Genomic DNA, 16,754 nt, shown 5'->3' on the forward strand with positions numbered 1-16,754 from the left:
AGGCCACACTGTCCCCACAAGACAGACAGCCCCAGGCCCCTGCACCGTGGACACCCTGGCCGTGGCCGCCTCTGCCCATGTCGGCGCCCCAGGCCCCACTGTCCCCACAAGACAGACAGCCCCGGGCCCCTGCACTGTGGACGCCCTGCACCGTGGCCGCCCTGCCCGTGCCGGCACCCTTACCCGCTCGATGCTGTGCTGCAGGCGCAGCTTTCCCCGGACAGCCTCCTGCTGCTTGAACAGCTCCTTCAGGGGCTCCGCCAGGGAGGGAGGGGGTGCGATCTGCAGGTGAAAGGTGAGTCGGGGGTTGGCTGGGGCACTGCACTAACAACAGACTGGAGTTCAGGGAGGTCCCTACTCGGCCTCCCCACTCCTAGAAGCCTACCCTGGAGACCCCTCCAGTCCCAGCAACAGGAAGCTTTCTAGACACCACTGAAGTGCAGGACACAGGAGACCGGGCACCTACACGGTGCCCCATACGGCACCATGTGAGGACAGGAAGGAGTGCAGGGAGAGGCACAGGACAATGCCTGTGGCGTGCCAAGGAGGGCATGAAGCACAGGCGTGAGCACCCAACTCTGCAGAAGAAATACAGCAAGACAGCAGGAGCGGGCTGGGGTAGTCTGAGCTGCCTGTGTTCAGAGAGAGGGTCCGCACACCCCAAGTCAGCTTCAACCAGGGTGTAATGCCCACAGTGGAATATGAAGGCTGACAACCAAGCCTCTGGTCTTGGGAGAGGTCCCCATGGAGGGCAGTGGGGCTGCAGCCGGAGGCATGGTGAGGAGGCACTGCACCCCCACCCAGTGGGAGGGCCCTCACAGGGTGGGTCATGACTCTGAAACTATAGGCACCCTGGGAAGTGAATGAGGAAGTAACGACAGCAGAGACCATCAGGACGAGGCCTTGCACTTTTTTTTTTGAGCCGGAGTCTCACTCTGTCATCGAGGCAGGAGTGAAGTGGGGGGATCTCAGGCTCGCTGCAACCTCTGCCTCCCAGGTTCAAGCGATTCCCCTGCCTCAGCCTCCCGAGTAGCTGGGATTATAGGCGTGCACCACCGTGCCTGGCTAATTTTTTGTGTTTTAGTAGAGAAGGGGTTTCATGATGTTGGCTAAGATGGTCTCAATCTCTTGACCTTGTGATCTGCCTGCCTTGGCCTCCCAAAGTGCTGGAATTACAGGCATGAGCTACCGTGCCCGGCCGATGAAGCCTTGCACTGTTGCAGAAAAAAGGGACACACAGGAGCGTCGGGCCAGGCTGAGGCCCGTGGTGCAGGGCAGATCTCAGGCCCACAGGGAGTGAGGTTTCCAAAGCAGACACAGAAAGCACGGCCATGTGCTCAGGGGCTCCGTTCAGGTGGGGCCACGTGGTGATGGCAGAGTGGGAGGGGGTGGCCAAGACCAGCTGAAACATGGAGGGGCCAGCCAGAAAACAGGGGTGCTGGGGGTACATGGACGGAGAAGAGGGCGCCCAGGAGGAGCTCCTGACAGCCAAGGCTGGACGACTCCCAGCAGACGGCCAAACACTGGTGACTCTGGGAACCTGCAGGCAGAAGGGGCAGCAGCTCCAGCCAGCAGAGCTCCAGTGAGGAAATGCAGGAGAGGGACACAGAGGCACAGTAGTGACTGCCATGTGCATGGGCAGTGGTCTCAAAGAAACAGGCTTCCAACAGGTCTCTTCCCCAAGACACACACCCACCGCAGAGGGAGAGCCCTCAGCTCACAGTGGACGGCCTGACGAGGTCTCCAGGTCACACCACCTAGGACACCAGGAGCAGAAGGCCCCACCTCATGCCAGTGGGCTCCTGCCTAACAGCCGTCATCGCAGGCCAGGCATGGGGCCTCTGACCACACCGCTGCCTGCCACTCCCAGAAGGGCCCACCAGGAGACAGGGCATGGGAGGGCCTTGTCACCTGCAGGGTTCCTCAGGCACATTCAGGGGAGGATGCGCATGTGGCAGGGGCCAAACCCATTTCTGCTGCCTTTGAACTTTTCTGCCCAAGTAAAATCAGTTCAAAATTAATGATTAAAAAGCGTAGCTAAGCCTCTAGTTCACAGACCTCACTGTTTGCCACCGTATCTACCCCGACTTGACAAGCCCAGCCCCCCAATGGGGGTTCTGGGTGTGGGTTTTCAGCTGAGATGCAACCTGCCCGTCTGTGGCAGAGATTCTGTGGGCCACCTCCAAGGTGGGACCGACGCGCACTCTAACACACAGCCTGCAGTGGGAACGGTACCGCCCCTTCCTCCGGCTCAGCCCTGGGGCTGCCACCTGCAGCAGGGGCTGTGCAGTGGGCCTCTGGCCGCCCCTGGAGCACCTGGCACCTCTGCCTGCCTTGGTCCAAGTCTGGGGGGAACTCAAAAGACCAGGCGGGAGATGCACAGAACATTCCCAGGATTACTCTGATGGGCAGGATTCTGGTGGCTTTTCCCCCCTGTATTTTCCAAATTTTCTACAGTAGTCAGACTACTGTTTTGATACATTAAAACAAGAAAAAAACAGCAAAGACAAGTACAAAAGGTCTTACTGAGGACAGACCCTAGGGCAGGTTTTTCTGAATGTCGCAACCCAACTGCAGTCTCTACCTCCTGTGGACGAGCCTCTTCGGGGACGGCTAGGGTCAGGGCTCCAGGAGAAGGACCACCCTGGGTGCAGAGCCCCTTGTGCTCCCAGAGAACAGAGAGCTCAGAGCTCACCAGGGTGGGGCCTGCGGGCGCCCAATCCTGGGGTCCTGCACAGCCTCCCTGACGGGCAGCAGCCTCACCCCAGCCTCACCCTCAGGGCAAGCTCAGCAGACCCCATGGTCCTCTTCCAAGGGATGCTGGGTAGCTGAGCCGAGTCGGGGCTAGCACCGGGAGGGCTCTCAGAAGACCCAGGCCCACAGAGCCAATGCGTGGGGCAGGCCCAACTGTGCCTTGCACCACCTGCAGGTTTCAGTGGCCAGGAATCCCCAGAAGGAAATGGCCGCTGGTGACCAAGAGCCTGTTCTGGGCATAACACAACAAACTCCAGTGAGACGGCTCCATCAACCACACAATCTGCCAGGCACAGTGTGAACGGAGTCTCGTGGTCTGGGAGGGGACTCCAAGAAAGGGCCAGGAGAATGTCACACCCTGGGACTGGATGGACCCCGGGGACCTGGGAGCAGGAGAGCAGGGGAGGCTTCGCGCAACTCAGGCGGTCACCAAGCAGAGATGGGTTAGCTCTGGCTCCACAGCGAGGAATCCCCGTGCCTGCTGGGAAAGGCCCTGGTGGGCTAGGAGGTGAGATGCCAGCCAGGCCCTGCAGCCCAGGGCAGAGGATGCACACGGGAGGCTGCCTAATGTGGGAAAGTGCTCAGAGCAGGGCCCCATTCAGAGGGATTTGTTTGGGTCCAGATGGAACACAAGGGGCTGAGGGAGTGGGGGTGGTTCAGAGACGTTTCGCTTGAGACTACAGAGGTTAAGACCACCCTGCCCAGAGGGAGCTGCAGCGTCTGCTGTTCTAGAGGCCCAGGGAGGTGGGGGAAAGGACCCAACGTGCAGGTGTGGGCGCTGAGGGAAACCCACAAGGGTCCAAGGGGAGAAGGGGGGTGGGGGCTAAAGACAAGAGGCTGTGGCTCTGCTGAGGCCATCCTGGTGGAGGGGGACCGGAGAGGGGACGGTGAGCGGCGTGAAGGGAAAGCCCGACATGAGTGGTACTGCGGTGCACCCAGGGTGAGGACGCATCAGGAGACCAAGGCCTGGCACAGAGCCGGCTGGAGGAAGGGCCTCAGGTCTGCAGAACAGCTGTGTAGCTTCCGGCCTTTGCCTTCTGCTCGAGAGGTCAAGGGCCGGGAGCAGGACGTAAAGGACTCGAGGAACTCATTCCAGAGAGAGAAGACAGTGGCTCCCCAGGCCCCGCACTCACCACAGGGATGTGGAGCTTGCTAAGCGGCTTGCCATCCAGGAGGTAGGAGCCCGTGTAGGTGACGTACTCGGCGTAGCACTGGGGTGCCTGCGGTGTGATGCAGCACAGGATCTTGCGCTTCTCCTCGATCTTCTTCCTGATCTGCAGGTATTCAAAGTAGGGGTTGGCCCTGTCACTGTGGTAGGGCTCAATGGCGTCCAGCTTGATGGCATCCACGATGGCGGCCAGCGTCTGCTGGATCACCTCCCGAGTCTGCTGCGTGGACGTGTTCAGCTGCTGCTGCAGCTGCTGGGTGGAGCGCTGGAAGCGGCGTTTGCGTGGATGCTGGGCCTGAGCGTCATCCTCCTCGGAGCTGCGGGCCTTGGCCCTGGTGGCTGGGGCGGGGGCAGGGGCACAGTCCTTCTCAGAGGGGGGTGTGCCCTGCTTACTCTGGTTTGCGAGCATCTGTGCCCGGTTCCTGGTCATGCGCTGAGGGATCTCCTCCACTCTGGGGGCCTTAGGGGCTTCGGCCGTGGGTTTTGGTTCTGGTTCTGTGGCTTCTGGCTGGATGCTACCGGGAGCGCCTTCGGCTGGGGCAGCAGCACGGGAGGCCTCAGCGTTGTCCTGGGGACCAGCACTGTCTGTGGCCTGGGCTTGTGCCACAGCGTCCGTGGGGGGGCCATCAGGGGTACAGAGGGATGCAGCAGGGGGGCCTTCGGTCTCAGCCCCCTGGTCTCCACTCCCCAGTGGGTGGTGCTGTTCAGGGGGAATGGGTGGGGGCTCCGTGCTGGAGTCCAGATCCCCAGGGGCCCTCTCTTCGGGCACCGTCTCTGCCTCCACCGTAGCTTCGAGAACCACGTCCAGCTTTGGCTCCTCTGTGGGCTCAGGCTCCTGTTCTGTGGGGAGCCGGGTGGAGGCCTGGTCTGGAGGCAATGCTGGTGGTTCCTCAGCCACCAAGGTGGCAACGTCCCCACCGTTTACAACCACAGGGGCCCCTGGAGGGATCTTTTCTGAAGGAGCAAGACTTTCTTCTGTGGGTTCTGTTTCAACATCTGGGACGTCTTTCGTCTGCAATGGAAGCTCTGGCAGTGAGAAGGGCCCCAGGTCCAGGTCGTCCTCGGGGCCGGTGAAGGCATCTGCCCAGGGCACCGGCTCCACCTGGCCAAGGGCAGACAGGCTGTGGCTGCTGTCCAGGAAACTATTTTCCAGGGGCCCAAGAGCCTCCACCTGAGCCACAGTAGTGACACATGCAGGCTCAGGGGCCACGTCCAGTGGAGCTTCCGGAAGTGACTTGCAGTTGCTGAAGAAGGACTCCAGCCCGGAGGGAGAGGTGTAAGGAGCCGCCTCTGAGGTGGAGATGGCAGCCGGAATGGCTTCCACCCCGTCTTTGACATCCTCCAGTCCTGGGTCGGTGACAGGCAGAGTATACGGGGCAGGGGAGGCAGGAGGGGCAGGGTATGGCGCCTCTGAGGCGCTGAAGGGCCCGGGGGCAGCAGAGTGGAGGGAGTCCGCAGGGCAGAAATGTTTAGGGGACTCGGGGAATCTCTGCGGAGACTTGAGCAGGAGGTCCGAGCCCACGGGCCAGCTGACAGAGTTTTCAGAGGCGCTCCCAATCAGGCTGGAAGCAAGGCCCTGCTCAGTGGGATGGGCCCACTCCACAGGCTCCTCAGTGATGACGGCACTGAAGGGACCCTCGTCCAGCGGCTCCAGGTAACTGGGCTCCGGGGGGATGATGGCGGCCGTAGCCTGCTGGTCCTCGGTGGCGTCCAGGTCCGGGGGAAGGGCCCCTTCAAGAGAAGGAACCAGCAGCTCCCCTCTGGGTGAAGGGGCAGGTTTTGCTTGTAAACTTGAGAAGACGCCCTCTGGAGACGGGGTAACGGTGACAATGGCAGCCGGCGGGCAGTGCAGGGCATCAACTTTGGGCGAGGGGAGGCCATAGTCTGGGGAGTAGTACCCTGGGGACAAGCAGGCAAACTTCTCCGTGGGAACAGGAGGCAGGGGCACCCTGTCTTCCATCGAGTGCGGCACAGGAGAGTCGTAGCTGGAGGCGGCAGGAACGCTCTGCTGCCTGAAGAGCTTGTCGCCAACGCTGAATTCCTCCTCTGGGGTCCTCCTAATATCAACAGAGACCGAGCGGTACAAGTTTGTGGAGAGAGGCCGGGCCGGGGCCTGGCTGGCGTTTTCTGAAAGCCCACTTGATGCCACAGAGAACCTGTCGAAAAAGGAGGGGGAGCAGGCGCTGGCGGGAGCGGTGGGCACAGGCGTGGAGTGCTGGGAGTCAGCGCAGTCGAGCACAAGGTCTGCGTAGTCGTCGGCGCTGCATGACGGGGTCCTGGGCGTGTGCATCACCTCCTCGTAGCTGGGGCAGGAGAGCACCGACGTCGGGGTGGGCACGCCAGTGGGCCGGCTCTGGTCAGGCCTGGGGGACGCGGGCAGGGCCTCCTTCATGTGTGGCCCTGAGAGCCAGTCTTTGGAGTCTGCCCCTGATCCCAGATGCAGCTTATTTTCGGCGGCAGGTGGAAGAGGAGTGGACTCCTTGAGCTTTCTGTCTTTAAACGGAGGGTCTGGCCCTGATGGTTTCTTGGCGGGAACGTCCAGACCCTTCTTCCGCCCATCGTCCACCAGCTTCGCCTTCTCCTTGAGCTTGGGGTCTCCAGACCGGTGCCTCAGCTTCTCCATCTGCTTCATCCTCTCCTTGTGGCGCTTGTGCCGCTCCTCGATCTCCAGGTCCTTCTGGGAGAGCATCCTCTCGAAGCTGGTCATCATCAGGTCGCCGTCCCCCAGGAGCTTTTCCCTGGGCCTGGCTTCTTTCTTGCCTTGGTCTTTGGCTGGCGCTACCTTATCATTCCCATTGCTCATTTTCACTGAGTCGCCCTTTTCTTTCTCTGCACTGTCCTTGAATTTCTCCTTCAGTTTGGCGTCGCTGAGCCTCGAGCCCTCGTCCCTAGACTTGTCTTTCAGCGTGCGGGGAGGGCTGTCCTTGTCCCTGGTGGCGGGCTTCTGTTCGTCCCTGTGATGGCGCAGCACCTCGTCCCTGTGATGGCGCAGGAGCCCATCTGCATGCCTGTCCCGGTGCCTCTCCTTCTCGTCTCTCCATTTCTCCCGGTGTTTCTCCCTCCTCCTCTTCTCTTTTAGGATGCTGATGGTGCTAGAGCCGTAAGGCTTTAGTTCCTTTTCTATTTTCTTGGAAGGTTCTCTCTCAGAATCGTTTTTCTCTCTCTTTTCGGTAGAAAACAATTCAATGGTTTTATCTAGCTCCTCTTCGATGTCGGCTTTCATGCTGTAACAAACTCCGTAAGTGTCCGCCTCCAGGAAGTCCTTTTCATACTGGCCGGAGTCCTTCCTGCTGCCGCCCTCCTTGGAATCGTCGCCCTTCTCCTTCTTCTCGGCCTTTTCTTTCTTGGCCCTCTCTCGGTCGTGGCTCTTCTTGGATGAGGATGAGGAGTGTCTGTGTCTCTCCTTCTCTTTCAGCTTCTCTGGGAGGCAGGCACTCTCCCGGGCCTTGTCCTCCATGGGTGGCTCTGTGAAAGAGACCTCCAGAAAGGCAGTCAGCCCCGGCTCCTGCCCTCGGTCCGTGAAGCTGTCAGAGGAGACCTCACTGATTTTGTCATTGGAGTCTTCTCTGTACTCATGGAGCGCTTCTTCTTCCAACTTTTCAAGCAGGCTTTTTTCCATGTCGGTGCTTCTCGAGGACTTCCTCTCCTTGGAATGTTCCTTGTCCGACTTCTCTTTGTGTTTGCTTTTAGCCTTGTCTTCACCAGAGTGTTTCTTTTCGGCCTTCTCTGGGAGCTTCTGTTTATTTTTCTTGTCTTGCATGGAGTCCACTGAAGCTCTGTCCTTCCTGTCCTTGTACTTTTCTGTGGACTCTTTATCCTTCTTCTCCTTGTGCTTTTCAAAGACTTTCTCTTTTTTGTCTCTCCCTCCGTCGGCAGCCCCTCTGTCCTTTCTCTTGTCTTTGGGCTCCTTGTCCTTCTGCCTCTCGGGGTGCTGCTTGTCAGAGGAGGACTTCCTGTGTCTGTCGGCGGCGTAGTTCTCCCGCCCTTCCTCCTTCTCCTGGAGGCTGTCCACCCTCTGCAGGTCGCCGGCCTCTCCCATCTTGAACCCGCCCCCCATGCAGTCATCTCTGTCGTCCTCACTCTCGTCTGTGAATATGTCAGCGATGTACCAGCTCTTCTCCTTGCCTTTCTTGTCGTCTTTTTTTTCAGAGAAGTCTTCTGAGAGAATTCCAGGGAAAGCCTTCTCTTTCTTCTCTTTCCCTTGGTCCAGAGACGTTTTTCTTTCTTTGTCTTTGCCATGTGTGTCTTTATGTTTTTCCTTGGTATCTTTTTTCTCTTTAAAACATTTATCGAATTCTTTGTCCTTCTGACATTTTTCGAGCATCGACTTCTCACTTTTGTCCTTGTCACTGGACTTCTCTTTGTATTTTTCTGGTTTGGTTTTCTCCTTCCTCTCCTTATCAAGGCCGTCCTTCTTCTCCTTCTCTCGCGCAGGGTGGTGCCGTTCCCACGGCTCCAGGCCCTTCCCAAAGTCACAGTCAGACTTGTCCTTGAAGGCGCTCTCGCAGCTGCACTCCTTCAGCTCCTCCCGATGCGCCTCCTCAGGCCTGGCCCTGCCTTCCCTGCGCTCCTTGCAGCTCTCGAGGGCGTCCTTCCTGTCCCGCCCGGCGTCTGCAGACTCTCTCCTCTTCTTGTCCTTTTCCGAAAGGTAGCCGGGGACACTTTTATGCTTTTCCATCTGGTCTTTCCTCTTCTCAGAGTTTTTATCCAAGTAGTCCCTGTCCTTCTTTCGGAAGAAGGGCTCTCTGCAGTCTCGTTTCTCCCGGGCCCTGCTGTCTCGCTTCCTCTCCTTGCTGTCCTCCTTCACAGTTTCCAGGATCAGCTTGGCCACAGAGTCGCTCTTCATGTCCCTGTAGTCTGTCACTGGCGAGTCCCAGCTGTCCTCCCCTTTGAAATCAAAGGATGAGTCGGACAAGTCAGAAAACCACCGATCTCGCTGATCATCGGATAGGCTAAATTTGGTGTCTTCATTCTCCAGAAACTGATTTTTGTTACAATATTCGTCAAAAGCAGAATCTTCCCGATAAACCTTTTCTTTCTTGAGTTTTTCTTTATCTTCTTTGAAAGCCTTCTCCTTCTCTTTTGACATTTTGTCCTCTTTTAAATCATTCTTTTTCTCTAATTTTGAGGGCCGGTCCTTTGACTTCTTCTTTCTCTCCTCTTTGTATAGTCTCAGTTTTTCTTCCTTCGGAGACTTTTCCTTCAGAGATTTCTCCTTTTCTGCTTTATTCGAACGGTCCTTCTCCTCTCTGAAAGACCTGCCAATGTCTTTGCTCATGTCTTTGATTCTCTTCAGTGATTTTTCATCTTTGGAGACCTTCATGATCTCATCTTTAAAGAGCCATTCTTTTTCTTCCGATTTCATTTTGCTAAGTTTCTCTTCTTTTTTAAAGTGGTCTCGATCATGCTTTAACACTTTTAACTTACTTTCGCTGGAAATATCATTCTCCAAGAGTATAGCCTTATCTGACTTCTGCTTGGAGTCCTCATACTCGTAAGTGAGACTTTTCAGTTTCAGCTCTTGGCTGATGGAACACTGTCCTTTCTCCTTGTTTTTGTGTTTGTGTTTTGTTTTATGTTTTTTGACAACTTTCCCCTCCTTGTCCAGCTTGGGGACCACACCCTCCGCGCTGGAGAGGAAGGGGCTTTTCTTCTCCAATGGGCAGCCCTGCAGCCCACCCCGCTTCCTGTGCTCCTGCTTCTTCCTCACTGGCTTCAGCGACTCCACACTGGAGCCCTCAGAGGAGTAATCAGACTCGCTTGTCAGTCTCGTCCTTGTGGAGTCTGATAAAGAACTGACCTCTGACCAAGCTGGGGAAGAAATGGTTTTCCAATTGTCTGTCCGCCAGTGCTTGGTGTGCTGGTCTGTGTGGTTGGGGTTCTGCTTCTGGGCGGCAGAGCTCCCGTGAGACGAGGTGGAAGAGGCGGAGAGGGAGCTGAACAGGGAGGGGTCCTTCAGCACCAGCGGGGACCCCTTGAGGCAGCTGGAGCTCCCCACGGAGTCCCTGTCGTCCTCCCCGCTCTCAGAGGATTCGCTCTCCGACTCTGAGGAACAGAACTTGTCGCTCCTCTTTCCAAAGCGAACCTCTCTGCCTTTTGTTTCTTTCTTTCGCTTCTTTTTCACTTTGTTCTTCTCCTTCTGCTGCTTGGCATTAGAAGGCTCTCGCATCTTACTGCCAGGCAAGAGCGTATGTGCCGAAAGTCTCAGCTTCTCCGCTGTGCCCGCGCTGACACTGGTGTCCTCCTCGTCCGACGTGTCGGACAGGATGCGATGGGGCGCTTTCTTTGGTGCAATCGTGTTGTTTTTAGTGTAACTTTTAGCCTCCATTTTGGGTATAGAGATGAAGCTCCTGGGCTTCGCTTCTCTCCTGTAGTCCTTTTTCAACAGGTGCTTGTCGTCCACCGGAGGAACCCTGTCCTGCTCATCGTCTTCGTCAAACTCATACTCGTCCTTGACGGGGGCCGCGGCCTTCTGTGGCTCTGGGTTCTTGGCCTTGTGCTTGAGGCCTTTTTCGAACTCAGAGTCCGTGTTGTTGCCGTCAACTGAACTGGAAGGTGCGAAGGAGGGGGCGTCTTCCTCTTCTGAGCTCTCTGTTGGAGGCAGGAAGGGAGAGGTCACAGGCAGGCTCAAAAGAGCTCTTCCCCTAACGGCAGAGGAGAGAGGCTCTGCAGATGTGCCCTGGGGTAAGGCTCCCACCCAGCCTCTGCAGAGGCACTTTGCTTGACTCAATGGAAACCAGCCACGGGCAGCAGGAAACCAGACAGAACTCAGCTCACAGACAGGGCTGGCATCTTAGAAGCAAGACTGCAGGCTTCTCGGCAGTGACATGCCTGGGCGGGGTCTCCCGCAGTCCAGAAGCTCCTGTAAACCCCCAGCATCCAAGGAGGAGCTGATGTGAGGGGCAGCACCGCACACACCACAGGGCAGCAGCTCCTACCTTCCCTGCATAAAAGAACAGGCAGCTCAGGTAGCCGTGACTTACCCGTCGAGCTCTCCTCGCTGGAGGTGTAAGTGCCTTTGCCTAACAGAAGGTTCACCATCGTGGGAGAGCTGGCCACTTTCAGCGGCGTCTCGCCTTTCCTGTTGCTCTGCTGCGGGTTCCCTCCATACCGCAGGAGCAGCTTCACCACCTACAAGACAGTAACACCTGCATCAGGGCCTGCTGGAGACGCACAGCTCCTCTACTGCTCTGTACAACACTGCAGCCCCTTCCAAGAGCCCCAGGGTCCGACCCGAGAGCAGCCCCTCACGGTCCAAGGCTGTGGGAGCCGAGCGCACAGGGACTGCCTGGCGAGGCTCCGGGCGCGGCGGGCGAGGCTGTGGCTCCTCTGCGAGAAGGGCTGTGGCCGCCAGGGCTCCCGCACCCCTCCTGTACTCTCCTTCGGAAAGGCTCTGCCTCCTTTGCATTTTCCACCGTTTCTCCTTTGCTGTGAGTAGAGGACTTCCCAGCAATCTTCTCACGAAGGCTCTCCCCTCCCGCCAACAGTGAGCTCCTCAGCAGAGTGGTGCCGGAGTGGACGTGGAGGGCACAGGCAAGAGGTTAGGGAGAAGCGTGTTATGGGGGTGGGGACAGAATAGAGGAAACAAAGACCAAGTTTCTGCAAGCTGCTTTATTCTTTATTTTCATTTACATTAGAAAATAAAATAATCTCTCCCTTGCTTGATTTTACAAGAGTAAGGGTGGTCACACGAATGACAGGAACAGCCATGGTGACGTTTCCACAGCTCTGTCCAGCTGCTTATCACCAGCAACCTGCATTTCCTATGCCCAGAGTAGCAACGCACTGAACTCAAGTACAAATATTAAATTTAACCCAACTTCAGTCCAGTCTGAGACTAGAGCATTCAAAGAATCTGTAATAAAGTTTAATACAGACTCTCGTCGCTCACAGAATCCATTCCCAGTTCGTATAGGACACCGTTTAATCGGCACAGAGTTCTTATGTGTGTGAGTTTTCTATTTTAACTACAACAAAACCTCAGGCTTACAATTCTGGAGGTCAGAGGTCAAGGTGCTGGCAGGGCTGGGTCCTTCCTCTCCTCCATCATGGGGGTTGCTGGTAGAATTCAGGTTCTTGCAGGGCTGGGTTGGAGGTCCCCAGTCCCAGCTGCTAGGGGCCACCACACTCCTCGGCCCCTCCTCTAAGGCCAGCAGCGCAGGTCCGGCCCTCTTTGGGCTCTACCCTCCTCTCCTGCTTCTGGTCTCTCTCGGACTCAGCAGGAAAGGCTCTCAAGCTTTAAGGGCCCATGGGGCTGCCCAGGGCCTGCCAGGTGAACTAGGGCGATTTCCCCACATGAGGCCACGCGCTATTAAGGTCTGGCGGTCACAACACGGGCATCTTGGGGGCCATTATCCTGCCTACCATGCCATAATTCCAGGGTCTTTGACGTTTTTCATAATGAAAAGTTTAAAAGCGGTAATTACAAAAGTATGAAGATGCATTGGGTGCCCCAGCCCCCTCACCCACCACCACCATTCCCCTCGTGCCTGCCCTTCCCTGCAGTGCTGAGTGAACCCAGACAGTACAGAGCTTTCTCCAGTTCATGTCTCTGAAAGGGCCCATAAAAAACAAAATGAACCATAATGCTGTTCATCATCTTACCTACAAGTTTAATGGTCACGTTTTAACATCAAACACTGACTCTGTTCTGAGATCCCTGCTTGTCTCAAAGTCTTCAATCACCCCCCACCCTGCAGGAACGAGCCGTGTCCCAAGTGTGCTCCTTAAGGCCAAGATGCTGCGGGCTCCAGGACCTCCCACAGTGGCCAGGCGGGCCTTGCTGCAGGGGAGCCTGCCGGGCAAGGGCAATGTCCAGGCGGGCCTTGCTGCAGAGGAGCCTGCCGGGCAAGGGCAATGTGCACCCGGTCTTGCTGTCCTGCCTGTAAGCAGGGGCTCTCCACGAAGCTCTGCGGATGACTTCAGTGAGACCCGCCCCATCTCCAGGCAGCACCCCTGCTTTCCAGCAGGATGGGGGTATCAGGGACCCCATGACCTCTCTTGCCCCCCAACAGAGGCTGAGACCTCTCAGGCCCACTGCTTCTGGGCCGGCCACAATGGCCACTTTCTAAATCTTGAGGCTAAGTCCTATGCACTGGCCACACCTCTTGGTGTTACCTCATTCCAGACGAGAGTGGGTCTGCCTTGTAGGTCTAACAGCCCCACAGTGGTGACGGGGACCAGCAGCAACTCCTGCAGGCCTCCTTCCTGCAGGTGGAATCCTTCACCTGCTAAAATCCAACCAGACCTAAACGGCTAGTGGATATGAGCCTTTCCATAGATGGCGCTTGCTGCGAAACCTGTGAGAGGCCGTCCAGGTGCTGACCCCGGATGGGAAAGCTGGAGGCAGACAGAGGGCATAGCTCGGCCTTCAGGGTGGGAGGTGGCAAAAACTTGCTTTCTGGTGCCACACACAAGGGAACTGGCTAGCTGTGGGGACAGAGCCCCAGAACCACCCAGATGCCAGGCCAGGCCAGTGTGGAGGGCCGAGGGGAGATGCCAACCTTGTAGTGTCCGTTGTTGGCAGCATCGTGCAAAGGCGTGTCGTCATCCAGGCCCTTGGTGTTCACCTCCGCACCTGCAGCCAGCAGCTGCTTCGCGACGTCATAGTAGCCGCGGTTACAGGCCTCGTGCAGCGCCGTCCAGCCTGGAAACAGACACTCAGGACGTACGTTATGTGATCCTCGGTAACGCCACTCCTGTCTCTGGAGACAGCGCCCTGAGGATGTGCTAAAAGACAAGGGACAAGCGAGCTGGGGAGCTGCACTGTTGAGCGCTGCAGTTGAGGGGAGCAGGTGCCAGCCCAGAGAACCCTGAAATTCTCTGACTGTGGCACCCCTTGTGAGCACAATCCATATGTAGCTTGTTAACCCTACACACTAACAGCTGGCAGGGCTCAGCTGCATAATCACCCTAAAACGGCAGGAGGTCAGTGAACAAACGGTGTAGCAAACAGCCTCATCCCTACTGATCTGGAAGCAGAGGCGTCTTTGCAGAACACGGAGGGGAAATACTGTGTCGGAAATGGGGAAACTGAGGCTAAGAGCGCCTGATGGAGACTGAAGAGCTGATACAGCAGGAGCTCCACCAGGGGCACCCAGGCTCAGGCTACATGCTGAAGGTACCTGGGCAGGCAGCTTCTACCTGGGGAGCTGGGAGCCCACCACCAGGCAGTGTGGCTGCACACAGCGTGGAAACAGAGCTCAGCCTCACGGAAGCAAGTGGCAGTGCTCCAGAGAAGCTTCTTTTAGAAAAAGAAAAGAAAAGGTGCTAAATGAGGTTTGGGTCAGATAGCTCTAAACTAGGGCAGTGGGGAAACTCTAGAAGGATTCTACACAGACTGTTCTCCTCACACTGTGGACAGGCAGTCCTGGGGTATGTGGACCACCCAGGTTTGATGTGGGTATTTTATGTAAAGAAACACAAGATTAACCTCTAATCCTGGGACCCTTAAAAAAAAAATACAGCCCCTGGGTCTGGGGAGGCTCGCTCAGTTCTGTCCCAGGCCCAGACAAGCCTGAGGACCAGCCCTGTGAAGTGAGGAGAGTTCAGGGTGTGGACCGAGCCTGGGGCTCCCGGCTCAGAGGTGCCCTCTGCTGGGAAACACAGTCACTTGCTAGACACACCAGGGACAGACCCCTCCAGGGGACTGGAAGTGAAGTTTAAGAGAACACAGCAGATTAAAAGTTAAAATTCTTCAGTCCTCTTAAAAATAGGCCAGCTCCCAACTATAATCCCAGTACTTTGTGAAGCCAAGATGTGAGGACGGCTTGAGGCCATGAGTTCAAGCCAGTCTGGGCAACATAGTAAGACCCCATCTCCGCAAAAAATAAAAAAATTAGCCAGGCATGGTGGCGTGTATCTGCATTCACTTGGAAGGCTGAGGTAGGAACGTGACTTGAGCCCAAGAGTTCAAAGCTTCAGTGAGCTGTGGTCACGCCACTGTACTCCAGCCTGGGCGACAGAGCGAGACCCTGTCTAAAAATAAAACCAAGAGCAAACAAGTTTACTGTGAAATACTTTCCAAGAGACAGTGGTTTCTCCTCAGCAACAGCAAACCCCACTGGAGTGAGTGTGGCTCGCCCCACGAGGGCACAACCCTCTGACCCAATGGGAGGCTCAGGGCTCCAGCAGGGCCCTCGGGCCCCTGCCAGGCACAGGGCGCCCACCTGCGAAGTCCTTGACGTTGACATCCGCCCCCTCGCTGATGAGCTCCTTGATGCGCCGGGCATCCCCACGGATGGCCGCTCGGTGCAGGCGGGTCTCTCCTCGCTCGTTTCTCTTGTTCACTTTATCTTTGGTTTTTGAGGCAGAGTTGGGCGTTCCCTTCTGACACACTGTAGACTGGGAGGGGTGCTTTGGTGTTGTGTCCACTGCAGGCCAAGGAGGGGACAGGTGGGCATTACTGTGGGTACCCTGCTCTGTCGAATCCTCAAAAGCCCAGGCCATCATCATGAGGTCCCTCTGCACAGGGCTTGTCCTTCGCACAGGGCTGTGACCAAGCGGAGCCCCTTCCCTGTGCCAGGGACCACCCACAGGCCGGGCTCACCTGGGCTGTTGGCAGACTCCTCGGCTGTCATCTGCATGAGAAGGGCCACCTGCTGGCGCTCAGAGAGAGGGTAGCCGGCTCGGATTCCAGATAGCCCCATGCCAAACAGCAGCCCGGCCTTCCGGGTGACAGGTTCCTTCTTAATCCTCTTCCGCTCAGGGCCCTGCTTCTCTGTGAGGCGGGCGAGGGAGAGAGGGAGGAGAGATTTCATGCCATGGTGTCCCCCAAACCCAGGTCCTTCCCTAACGTTACGGAGCCCCCTGCGTCCACCTGACACCTTACAGAGCAGAAAGGAAGGCCTGTGAGTGAGGAGAGCACAATGGCGTTGGGAGTGTTGGTGCCGCCCACCTCACCTCTCAGCAGTGACTGTGAGACCATTTAAACACCTAGTTATCAGTCCCTCAAGTCTGCTAAGGCTGGACCTCCACCAAGCATTCACTCACTCCAGGCACCTCTCCTGGGCCTCCCCAGACCTCGTGCCACACATGAATGCGGTGGGACAGCTTAGCACCGGCGACCTGGCTCACACAGGACAGGTCTCTGTTAAATACACGTGCCTGTAATTAAATTCCACCTTCCCCATCCCTCCTCCAAACAAACAGTGCAGATATAAATGGCAGACACAGTTTAAAACATATCAGTAAATCAAGGCCAACCGGTCAGTACTGTACCTTTCTTCTTGCTTCTAGGCACCTCCATCTCATGGCATGGTGCTTCGAGGAGCGTACCAGCCTTGCAGCACCACAACAGGGACTGGGCTGGAGGCATCTAAAGGCATCAACACAGAGCACTAACAAGACACGGTGTGAGAGCTCGGCTGCTTCCACCTCAGCCTCCTCAAGCGAGGACGCCCTGCACTCATCTGACCCGTTACAGAATGCTAGGCCAGCTTCTAACACAACTCGTGTGCTGTGTCTTTTAAAAGAGGCAGGAGGCAAGGGTGGGGAAGAGAAGACGATGCCCTGAGCACAGAGAGCCAGGGGCATAGAAGCTGCCTCCTCCTCTGCCTGACAGTGACCTCCTGTGGATGGAAATGCTCCTCCAGCTGCCCTGTGGGTTCTGGGGTGTTCTAGAAGCTGCCTCCTCCTCTGCCTGACAGTGACCTCCTGTGGATGGAAATGCTCCTCCAGCTGCCCTGTGGGTTCTGGGGTGTTCTAGGTCATGGGGTGCAAACTGCAGAGATGCAGCCCAGAGGTAGGGCTCTGCAGAGGCCTGACATGGGGAAGAAAGGCCACCAGGGAGATGTGGCCCTCTAAAGCTCTCCTCTGACGCACCTCCCTTCCC

At 56.9% G+C, this 16,754-nt stretch overlaps 1 protein-coding gene across 15 annotated transcripts in view; it reads right to left on the reverse strand.

Annotated features, from left to right (window-relative positions):
* The window catches only part of ANKRD11 (ankyrin repeat domain 11), a 232,043-nt gene that overhangs the window by 13,965 nt on the left and 201,324 nt on the right, over nucleotides 1-16,754 (reverse strand). For 10 of the 15 annotated variants that reach the window (XM_035281784.3, XM_078358000.1, XM_054248547.2 and 7 more), the window contains 6 exons: nucleotides 15,471-15,641; nucleotides 15,091-15,294; nucleotides 13,426-13,568; nucleotides 10,906-11,053; nucleotides 3,888-10,513; nucleotides 184-282 (listed from right to left, as the gene is read on the reverse strand). In XM_035281784.3, coding sequence (XP_035137675.3) covers nucleotides 184-282; nucleotides 3,888-10,513; nucleotides 10,906-11,053; nucleotides 13,426-13,568; nucleotides 15,091-15,294; nucleotides 15,471-15,641 — 7,391 coding nt within the window. Of the gene's footprint in view, nucleotides 1-183; nucleotides 283-3,887; nucleotides 10,514-10,905; nucleotides 11,054-13,425; nucleotides 13,569-15,090; nucleotides 15,295-15,470; nucleotides 15,642-16,141; nucleotides 16,261-16,754 lie in introns of all 15 variants that reach the window. The other 5 variants (XM_078358005.1, XM_078358003.1, XM_078358004.1 and 2 more) reach the window with 2 other exon arrangements.

This window comes from Callithrix jacchus, chromosome 20, assembly GCF_049354715.1.
Source record: "Callithrix jacchus isolate 240 chromosome 20, calJac240_pri, whole genome shotgun sequence".
Classification (NCBI taxonomy): domain Eukaryota; kingdom Metazoa; phylum Chordata; class Mammalia; order Primates; family Cebidae; genus Callithrix; species Callithrix jacchus.